Source organism: Octopus bimaculoides, chromosome 3, assembly GCF_046866305.1.
Source record: "Octopus bimaculoides isolate indiv1 chromosome 3, ASM4686630v1, whole genome shotgun sequence".
Classification (NCBI taxonomy): Eukaryota; Metazoa; Mollusca; class Cephalopoda; order Octopoda; family Octopodidae; genus Octopus; species Octopus bimaculoides.
Window position 1 is genome coordinate 165300515 of NC_142930.1, and position 11973 is coordinate 165312487.

The window sequence follows — 11973 nt, forward strand, 5'->3', positions numbered from 1 at the left end:
TGGGTGATGATGTCTTATCTTTTTTGTTTTCCTTCAGGTGAAGCATAAAAAGCAAACACTTGTGTTTTCCATTCTTGCTCTCTCTCCCCATCTCTCTCTCCCTCTCTCATCATCTCTCTCTCCCTCTCTCCCCATCTCTCTCTCCCTCTCCCCCCATCTCTCTCTCCCCCCTCTCTCTCTCTCTCTCTCTCATCATCTCTCTCTCTCTCCTTCTCTCATCATCTCCCCCTCCCATATACACATACCTTGTGTTGTTGTTTAGCTCTAGTTCAGCCATGTTTCAATAAACTTATCTTCGTAACCATCATTTTCTTTTCTTGCTCAGACATCTAGCACTGCATTATCTAATGTATCCATTCTTTTTTTCTCTTTAATACAGTGGAGGGCAATTTAAGGAAGATATGACAGCTATTTCTAGCTAACTGAGCATCCGCATACAAGCTACTTACGTTGGCTTGTTTATTTATAATTATCTCAATAATTGATCTACTAATGCATGAAGCCTTACCTTTATCGTAACGATTCTAGATTTCATTGGCTGTGGTGTTAGTTATTCCGTTCAGAACATACCTACTGTAAACCACCCTCACCATTTACCCTGCTACACCCTGTCTTCCCCTAACGCACACTCCCCCTTTCCACTCTCTCTCTTTACCAAAGTCCTGCACTTAACAATGCACTCTGTGCAGTTATTTTTCTCTGATATTTATAAATATCTTTGTTAATCATGTGTGGAATATAGATAGATTATAGTATGGGATATACTGACGAGAAGGTTGGATCAAGTTTCACTCTGACAGTTACTCATCCTGTTTGATTCGTGCTGAAGCATTAACCACCCTTATCCTATCCTTCCATGTCTCCCCTCCACCAAACACACACACACACACACACACACACACACACACACACTGCCTTCACCTTCACCCAGAGAGGAATGCAATTACCTCAGTTAACTTGTCCACATAAAACCCAAAATACTTCTCGCCAGGCAACCATAAATCTTAGGAATCGAAACTTTGAAAGCATCTAGTAATGGGAACCCAATAGTTTTGTCCTGTTTAGCAATGCCAAAATACACCACCCAACACCAAGATCAACACACAGCATCAAGAGGACATAGCATCCTTCTTCAAAAATTCCATTCTTCCCAAAATACACCAGCATGATTCCTGAAAATGTCTCTGCACCCTTTCCTCTCAATGGTTCCTCTTTAAACGTTCACTCTTCTCTCTTGTTATTCTTATGCATGTATTTTTATTATCATTGCTTTCTTTATTTATATGATTTATATATTTGTTTTCCGTCCTCTCTTTTGTTCTTTTCCAACAAGTTGTGGTACACCTGAGTACTGTACACAGTAAACTTGTTATCATATTAACATACAACACCAACACATATCCTGTGGTACAGCCTTGTACTCAGAATCTCTACACAAAATTCAAACCAAACATCACAATATATCTACTCCACGTACCCCACTATTCATCCTGCAACACCCAATATTTTAGAGGTTCTGATTGAACATTGATTACATCGATGGCCTGAGAGAATCAGAAGGACCAACAGACACTCCCCCTCTCCATCTCTCTTTTTGCAATATAGGCGCAAGTGTGGCTGTGTGGTAAGTAGCTTGCTTACCAACCACATGGTTCCGGGTTCAGTCCCACTGCGTGGCACCTTGGGCAAGTGTCTTCTGCTATAGCCTCAGGCCAACCAAAGCATTATGAGTGGATTTAGTAGACGGAAACTGAAAGGAGCCCATCGTATATATATGTGTGTGTGTGTATGTTTGTGTGTCTGTGCTTGTCCCCTCCCACCATCGCTTGACAACCAATGTTGGTGTGTTTACGTCCCTGTAACTTAGCGGTTCAGCAAAAGAGACCGATAGAATAAGTGCTAGGTTTACAAAGAATAAATTCTGGGGGCGATTTATCTGACTAAAGGCGGTGCTCCAGCATGGCCACTGTCAAATGACTGAAACAAGTAAAAGAGTAAAAGAATATATATATATATATATATATATATATATATATATATATATATATATATATATATATATATATGGTGTTAGGAAGGGCATCCAGCTGTAAAAATCCTGCCAAAACAGTCACAGAAGTCCGGTGAGGGCTTTGACCTGGCCGGTTCTTGTGGTACCGTTCTACCCATGCTAGCATGGAACACGGATGTCAAATGATGATGATGATGATGATTCTCTCTCTCTCTCTCTCTTTCTCTCTCTTCTCTCTCTCTCTCTCTCTCTCTCTCTCTCTCTCTCTATATATATATATATATATATATATATATATATATATATATATATATATATATATATAAATTTACACAAGAAGATAGAAGGAACAGATAGCAATTACAACATTTGTTTCTGTGGTTTGGTGTTGAATGTGTGTGTGTGTGTGTGTTTGTCCCTCCCCCTGCTGCTTGATAACCGGTGTTGGTGTGTTTACATCTCTACTGATAGAATAAATACCAGGCTTTAGAAAAAAATATAATTACTGGGGTCGATTCATTTGACTAAAAATTCTTCAAGGCAGTGCTCCAGCATGGCCACTCTCTGATGACTGAAGCAAGTCAAAAGGCCCAGCCAACAATGGCCACCACATTTCTGTCCTTCATATAACCATGTTTCATCAACTTGTACATTTTTGCCAGCTTCGCCTTACTGGCACTTGTGCTGGTGGCATGTGAACAAAGCATTGGACTGACTCCTGTGCAGGTGGCACATAAAAAACACCATTTGAGCATGGCCATTGCCAGTACCATCGTACTGGCCCTCATGCTGGTGGCACGTAAAAAAGCACCCATTCCACACTTGGAGTGGTTGGCGTTCGGAAGGGCATCCAGCTGTAGAAACTCTGCCAAATCAGATTGGAGCCTGGTGTAGCCATCTGGTTTCACCAGTCCCCAGTCAAATCGTCCAACCCATGCTAGCATGGAAAGCGGACGTTAAATGATGATGATGATGATGATGACTCTTTTACTTCACCCTCTTCATTCACCCTTCATTGGTTGTCTTTTATTAAAGTGAGACATCAAGATCATGGCAGATAAATACCAAATGTCCTTTTAACTTGTAAATTATTTAACGACATTAACAAATGGAATGTTAATTCATGAACACACTTTGCCTGCCTCTATCTTAATAAAAAAAACTCAGCAACAATGGTTTGTTTTATATTGGGATTCAAAATGTTGACAAAAAAGCAAAAGGTTAAGTTGATTACATCAACCCCAATGTTCAACAGGTACTTATGTTATTGACCCCTGAAAGGAAAAGTTTACCTTGGTGGAATTCGAATTTAGAACATAAAGGCAGATGAAATGCCACTAAGCATTTTGTCTGCTGTGCTAACAGTTCTGCCAGCTCACTGTCTTAGATTTTCTCTACATCAAAAAGACATTTGATCCTATAAAAGAATACCAGCATTCTGTGAATATATATTTGTTCTGTGAATATATATTTGTTCTGTGAATATATATAATGCCTGTTCTGTGAATATATATTCGTTCCAACCACTGTTCTGTGAATATATATTCATTCCAACCCTTGTTCTGTGAATATATATTCGTTCCAATATATTACATGCCAGCAATCTATTGTTGATGTTAATTTAGACAAGAGATAATTCCAACATTTTCTGAGACTTGTTGGCATATCTATATTTTACTGTTGAGTGACTTTTTACTCACATGAATTATGCAACCATGGAGCGGGAATGATGTCTATTTGTAGAGAGCTAAAAATAGAATAGTTCACCAGAGACCAGTGGACTAATTCTCCATGTTTAACAGTACATTTGTATCACTAGCAACATTCAAACTGTCCAGAGCGAGATCAATAGTGCTCTGCTTTAAACATCCTACTGTAATCATTCTCAAGTGTTAGTGTTCTACTTATGGCCATTGGCTGGCAGCGGATTAGCAGAATGTCTTTGAGTGACCGATAGAATGTTTTGCAGGAAGTTCTGGTTATCTTTTTATTTGTTTGGGACATTGGACTGTAGCCATGTTGGGGCACTGCCATGAAGGGTTTAGTCAAGCATATTGGCCCCAAGATTTATTTTTTAAGTCTGGTACTTGTTCTGTCAGCCTCTTTTGCTGAAACACTAAGTTATGGGGCATAAACAAACCAACACCGGTTGTTAAGTAGTGTGTGTCATCATCATCATCATCCTTTAGTGTCCATTTTCCATGCTGTCATGAGTTGGATGGTTTGACCAGAGCTGGCAAGTTGGAGAGCTGCACCAGGCTCCTGTCTAACTTGGCTTAGTTTCTATGGCTGGATTCCCTTCCTAACATGCCAACCACACTTACAGTATGTGCTAGGTGCATTCAAACTTGCCAACAACACAAGTGCTTTTACATGGTACCGCCATAGTGTCCTCTACTTGGCACCAGCATGAGTGCTTTTCCCATGGCACTGGCACAGGACTCATGCAGGTTGCATCCCTCTTTACCAGGAGATGCGGTTGTAACACTTCTGCTGTGGAGGACAGGTCTTCTTCAGTTTCCATTTACCAAATTTACTCACAAGGCATTTGTCAGTCCAGGACTATAGAAGAAGGCACTTGCCCAAGGAGTTGTGCACTGGGATTGAACTCAGAGCCATGGGATTACAAAATGAGATTCGTCACCACCCAACCATGCCTGCGACATCTGTTAAAATTTATTTATTTATTTTTCAGCTGGTGCTTCAGTTCAAGTACGAGATTACAAAAAACGCTCACCTGTGCAGGTGTCTTTACTTTCTGGTAGTGCTCATGTCTTAGAATATTACCTCAAAATTGGTGTTAATTTACATAAAGGCTTTCACAGTATGGAGAGGTATGGCTTCAAATTACTTTATTTTTATTTTTATATAATTTTTTCTTAAATAATTTTTGTTTTATCTTCCTTTTTCTTTTCCTTCTAGCAATAACTTATTTAGAGAGAAATTGGGGTCAGTGAAAAACTGATCTGTAAGTCACCTGTAATTCCCCCACCTGCTCATGAGCATCATCATCATCATCATCATTATTGCATGTCTTTTCCCCAACCCTAAATGTGTAGGCCAGTGGTTCCAAAACTTTTTCACTCGCAGGGATCCCTTTTATTTAAATGAGTTTTCCCACCGTCCCCTTTTAATATGCATATCCTTATGTACATGTATATATATGAAATTTTGAATTTTTTCCACAGACCCTCAGTAATACCTTCGCAGACCACGGGCTGGGAACCACTGGTGTAGGCCATGGTTGTGTGGTTAAGAAGTTCGCATCATGATTCTTTGTATTTAAAAACTTTCCCAAAGTACTAAACTTTGGGCAAGGTTTTCTATCAAAAAAGCCTTGAGAGTGAAATTTAGTCAACAGAAACACAGTGGCAGCCCATTGGCAGAACCATTCCTGTTTCTCCATTGACTTTAATCTCTCGTCTGGTTTAACACCATCATCTGGTCCTGCGGTAGATAAACATCTGCATAACAAGTTGTCCCGTAAGATCGAACCTCAAGTGAATTCTTAACCACACTCTCATGCCTGGGGCTGATTAATTAGGCAGAATCATTAAAGTGGTAGAAAAAAATACTTTTTTTTTTACAGTTCTTCACATTCTGATTGCTGATCCTGCTGAGGTGGACTTAGCCACTCATCCTTCAGTACTAAAATATCTGAACTTCTGCCTACATAACCCCCCCCCCCCCCAAAAAAAAAGAAAAAGAAATCCTTATTATTAAATTTATAAGCCCTAAAATTCACTCCATAATTGGCATATGGCGTAGTGGTTAAGAGCGCAGGCTACCAACCCCAAGATTCCGAGTTCGATTCCATAATGATAATAAAATTCTTCAATTTTTTGTTGTTAGAATCACTTGACAAAGAAATATAGTTTTTGTTGAAGATTTTTAAGTGTTTGGTTATTGATTTTTACCAATGATGAATATTGAGAAGATGAAACAGTTTAAAATCCTCCATCAATAAAGAAGTGATTGATTTCCATAAATAGATGATTGATTTTTATGCTGTGTGTCTTTATTACAACCTCACCTTATAACATTATCACCTTAATAACAGATTTTACCAAATATAGAAAACAAATGGAAAGCTCGGGTTTTGGGTTAATAATTCTAACCAAGTGAGATCTTCCTCTGAAAGAGTTTCTGAAATCCAGATTGATTCCAGATTGATTCCATTTTCAATAATTTGGTCTGCAGTTATATGCAAAAGATTTCTCTCTTTTATCTTGTTTCAGTCATTAGACTGTGGCCATGCTGGGGCACCACCTTGAAGAATTTTTAGTCAAATGAATTGACCCCACTACTTATTTTGTTTTAAATCTTGGCACTTATTCTGTCGGACTCATTTGCCGAATCGCTAAGTTGCAGCGGTGTAAACACATCAACACCAGTCGTCAAGTGGTGGGATGACAGATAAAGACACACATACATAGATATGTGTGTGTATAAATATGTATGTATGACATGCTTCTTTCAGTTTCCATCTACCAAATCCACTCACAAGGCTTTGGTCGGTCTGAGTCTATTGTAGAAGAGACTTGCCCAAGGTGTCATTCAGTGGGATTGAACCTGGAACTATGTGGTCGGGAATCAAATTTCTTACCCTATAGTCATGCCTGTGACTATATTGTGTACACACACACACACACACACACATTATTGGGTGACTTTCACCTGCATCCAGCAGTGGGACCCTGGTTCAGGAACTACAGGGTTTGAAAGAGTGTGGAACCCTCTCTTAGCCGCCGTTGTTCTCCGGTCTACTCTGACCCAGAGCTAGTAAAACCTGTGATGGTCCCAGTTTTGGGTTAATTAACATGTCATGGAATTATCTCTGGTAGAAGGTCACTCACAGGTACCCCACTGGGCCCAAGGTAGATGAAGCCTTTCAGCTCTTTAGCCAAGAGAAGGTAACTCCATACGAGTCCTGCTTCTTGATAACCACTGGGCTTCTGACACTTGATGCACCCAAACTATACAAATTTGAAGGACGAGAGGGTGAGACTGGCCTTGCACAAAACATGTCCACTATACAAATATTCATAACTAGCGGGACTTGTGAATATTTCGCGAAATTAATAGTAAACCTGTTGGGTTATTCCTGGAAAATTTATCCCAAAAGATAGTCACTCATCTGCTGCTCATTGAAAAGTGAAAGAAATTGGAATACAATGATTACTTAATGCACTTTATATATATATATATACATATATACACTTTATATTACAGTTTTATAGACTTAATACACAGCGCTCATAAATATTCACTCATATTTTTCTATTTCCCCCATAAACAAAAAAAAGATGTCCCGTACATATGATACAACCTTTAATTAAATTGCATATATCTGTCACATAAATAAGCATGAATATTTCACGGAATTACACTTATGCACTTTATATAATATATAAATTTATCATATCATTCAGCATAAAAACTTTGGCTTTTAAGGTTTTCCCACAAAATATAATATCATTTAACATTTCACCCTTAAAATGTAATTTTTATCCTGAAGCATCACGTGCAATTTTCAAAGTTTATTTTAATGAAGGTCTCCTGATTTTTTCCCATGTATTTGTATTAATTACCGAGATATCACTGCCCGTATTCAATTGTAACTTTACATTTGTGTTATTAATTTCTACACACACACACACACATTTTCTTTGAGGCTCATTCGTATTTCTTGGCCCCGATAACCTGTTTATGTGATTTTTTAAGACCTATCTTACTGCACTTGAAGCATTTTATATTTCAAAACAGACAATTCCTTTTAGAATGTAGACCATAACATAGATTCAGTTTTGGCATTCTTTCTCTTTTTTCTTATCTGTTACCAGTTGACATGCATGAATGTGAGAGCAATCTTTTCCTTCAATTTTATCTTTGTCATGTCTTAAATTTACAATCCTCTCGCATTCTTCTGCTACTGTCTGTAGAGTCAGTTTTTGATCCTGTTCTAATTTTGTTTATATCTGGGAACGTATATCTGCATCTTTGCTTTCAGTAAGTCCTTGAACAAAAATTAGACTTTTGAACATGTCTAGGGTTAATTCATTTCATTTGAAATTTTCACACTCTCTGTTAACAACCCCAGCATAAAGTGATGAAATCTTCATCTTTTTTAACCAAATTCAAACATTTCCAGTGAGTATTGAACAGGGAACTACTTTCACTGAAAATTTTCAATAAAATATTGTTTCATCAAAACAAATCTCACTTATCACTTACTGAAAAGCAGTTGTACTTTTTTTCTCGTCAGACCAATTTTTACATTCTTCCTTTGAAGATTTCTTTGTACCTTTGGAAATATAATCCCTTCTTTTGGATTATAATTGAATTCTTCAACTGAGTTTGCCATGTTGTCTGGCAAGTACAAACCTGAAGTATTTTCAGACTTCTTCAACATTAATTCCAGCAACTGTTGGTTTTGTAGTTGCTGTTGTCGTTGCAACTGCACCACGGAGGCCAATAAGTCTTCCATGTTAAAACGAATTTTTCTTTGGTTTCATACAAAAGAAATATTCTAAATGTCCAGCACAAGTTTCAAACAACTCACTGCCACGTTTGTATCCTAGTGTCAGAGAAATAATTTAATGAAGCAAGGGGAAAGAAAGTATTCACATGACACAATATGATTACTACTACATGAGGTTAAACATTCTCTGTCAACAGCTCACACTGAACTGCTTGCCATCAATTGCTCACAGTTCTTTGTTTTATAGCAATGTGTCAGTCGTCCAATTTTAGTTACTTGGGGGGGAGGGGAGTGGTCGGAATTTTTCCACAGCAGATTAGGGGATATGGTGAGGGTTTTAGCCATTTGTTGCTTGAAAGCTTCATAGTTATACATGTCTATATTTACTGTAACCTATTTATTCAATATATTGGCGTTAGGAAGGGCAACCAGCTGTAGAAATACTGCCACATCAGATTGGAGCCTGGTGCAGCCTCCTGGCTTCCCAGACGCCCCAGTTGAACCGTCCAACCCATGCCAGCATGGACAATGGACGTTAAATGATGATGATGATGATGATGATGATGATGATTTTGTAGAGTCTGTAGAGAATTAGATTTGTTCCAACTCTGTGCCCTGAGTTTAAACCTCACCTAAGTCAGCCGTGTCTTTCATCCTTTAGATAAAATACCAGTCCATTACTGGGGTCAATCTCTCTCTCTCTCTCTCTCTCGGGACCTGGAAAGGGATGTGGTGGGGTCTCTTCCTGATTTAAAATAGTCAAAACATACTGTAAGTTGCAACAGCACTTCTGTACCTCCATCAGAAGTTAAGGAACCAACAGCCCTACCACCACCATATCCTATATGTATATATATCTTATCTTGTTTCAGCCATTATACTGTGGCCATGCTGGGGCACTGCCTTGAAGGATTTTTAGCTGAATGAATCAACCGCAGTATATTTTTCTAAGTCTTTTACTTATTCAGTAAATCTCTTTTGCCAAACCACTAAGTTACAAGGATGTAAACAAACTAACACCAGTTGTCAAGCAGTGGTGGTGGGCAAACACATACACACACACAATGGGCTTCTTTCAGTTTCCGTCCGTCAAATCTATAGTTGAAGTCACTTGCCCAAGGTGCCATAGAGTAGACTGAACCTGAAACCATGTGGTTGGGAAGCAGACTTCTTACTACATAACCAGGCTCACACACGCACACACACATACATATGAAAGAGAGAGAGAGTGTTGTTATTGGATTTCTTCTGTGACCTCTCAGATTATGAGAAAATGTTTGTGCTAATTTCCTTTTCCTAGAAAAGCCAACCCTTTTGAAATCTGATTCACTTTTCACACCAACAACCTCTCTCTGTTATCTCTGTTTTTATTGTTTCTGTTTATTTTATTTTATTGTCTTTCCATTTGTAATGTTTTAACCTTTGCACTGCAAGAAAATGCTTGATATTCTCTCTGATCTATCAAAGATTAATCACTAACATAACTGAGGTCATCTGTTTCTCTTTCAAGTCTGGAATGATAGTAGAAAACATTTGCCTTAGGTGCCATGCACCAGGACTGAACCCCAAACCATGTGGTTGGGAAGCAAATAACTTTACCACATGGCCAACGTTGCCTCCCTGGCACGTGAAAAGACATTTGAGCGAGATTGTTGCCAGTAGCACGTAAAAGCACCTACTACACTCTCTGAGTGGTTGGCGTTAGGAAGGGCATCCATATGTAGAAACTCTGCCAAATGAGATTGGAGCCTGGTGTAGCTATCTGGTTTCACCAGTCCTCAGTCAAATCGTCCAACCCATGCTAGCATGGAAAGCAGACATTAAACAGCGTCTAACCAATGGTTTTGCTTACCACACCTTCCATCCCCATGTGGTCAATTTGTACTCACTGGACTCCATGTGATTTACCTTTGCTCATTTGACCAGAACAGGTGTTTTTTGAAAGCAATTTAACTACATGGCTTTGTGGTAAGAAGTTTTACTTCCCAAACATACAGTTCCAAGTTCAGTTCCACTGCATGGTACCTTGAGCAAGTTTTCTTCTATTCTATTCTTGGGCTGACCAAAGCGTTATAAGTGAACTTGGTAGATGGAAACTGAAAGAAGCCTTCATGTGTGTGTTTGTGTCTAAACTTGAATAATATCTAAAACTAATTGTTTCTCACCTTTTTCTCGTTATCTTTTCAGAATGTGGACAGTTGTTGTTCGAGAAATGTTTGAAAAAGATTTTATCGACTGCATTTTAGTGCTGTTAAAAGACGATTGTTGTTGGCCGTTGGTTGAAATGATTGAGCCTTGGGAAAGAAGCCTTCTTCACAATTTTAACATCATCAGAGTTTTCAGGTAAATCTGATGGACATTCTACACTGAAGTCTCTTCTACATCACTTTCATTTTCTTAGATTTGCATTTCAACATCCTCGCCTTTTTAACATCCATTTTTCTATGCTTACATGGGTTTGAGGAAATTTGTTGAAGCAGATATTCTATGATTAGATGCCCTCCCTGTAGTCAACTATCGCCTGATTCTAAGCATGGATATACTGTAAATCCTCGAGTATAATCTGCATTTTGTTCCCCAAATTTAAAGGTCAAAATCCCTAGTGCGTACTATATATGAGGTTAAAAATAAAAAATATTTTCTAAGCAATGTCCAAGTCTCTATTTGCTGTCCAGCAATGTTTATTCAGATGCATTTTGTGATGTCTGGCTTGTAACTGATAGTGATAAATATGTAAAGGCAATTTACTTAATATTTATTTTTCACTGACATTATTACCGTTATTTTTCTATTTTCTACAAACAAAATGCATATATATGTTTTGTTTCTAATTTCAGCCAAAAAACAAAATTGTTGAAGACTTTGATATTTTCCGGTAACTATGCAGAACCACTCGAGTCCAAAGATAACCAAGACGTTTCTTTAACGACTGACTCGGTCAAGCAGTCTGCCGCTTCTGTCATCATTAACTGTTTTACTCCATTCATCTTAGAAGCAGACATCAGGAACTGGTTGGCCAATATTTATTCCTCTCCAATGACTCTACAAGCTCTCACGCGCATTGTCATTCGACAAGAGTTACATTCTCAGATTCTGTACAAATCACAGTTCCTACCTTTACCAAAGATACTGAAAGATTATATCACTCTTTCAAAACTTTAGGATAATCTTAATTCCATAATCTGACAGATTTTTATGAAAACAGGAAACTTTCATAAGCAGCTCATAAGTTATGTTTGTTATGAAATTTCTATTAAAACATTTTTATTCGAAAACAGATTTGTTTGTTGTGAATTTACTCTTTTACTTGTTTCAGCCATTTGACTGTGGCCATGCTGGAGCACTGCCTTTAGTCGAGCAAATCGAACCCAGGACTTATTCTTTGTAAGCCTAGTACTTATTCTATCGGTCTCTTTTGCTGAACCGCTAAGTTACAGGGACATAAACACACCAGCATCGGTTGTTAAGCGATGTTGGAGGG

The 11973-nt window shown here is 38.3% G+C and overlaps 1 protein-coding gene across 5 annotated transcripts in view; it reads left to right on the forward strand.

The window, feature by feature from the left end:
- Positions 1 to 11767, forward strand: part of LOC106877362 (uncharacterized) — a 78631-nt gene extending 66864 nt beyond the window's left edge. For all 5 annotated transcript variants that reach the window (XM_014926249.3, XM_014926248.3, XM_089349978.1 and 2 more), the window contains 3 exons: positions 4707 to 4845; positions 10680 to 10835; positions 11330 to 11767. In XM_014926249.3, coding sequence (XP_014781735.2) covers positions 4707 to 4845; positions 10680 to 10835; positions 11330 to 11654 — 620 coding nt within the window. In that variant the 3' untranslated portion in view covers positions 11655 to 11767. The remainder of the gene's footprint in view (positions 1 to 4706; positions 4846 to 10679; positions 10836 to 11329) is intronic.
- Positions 11768 to 11973: the final 206 nt, after the last annotated feature.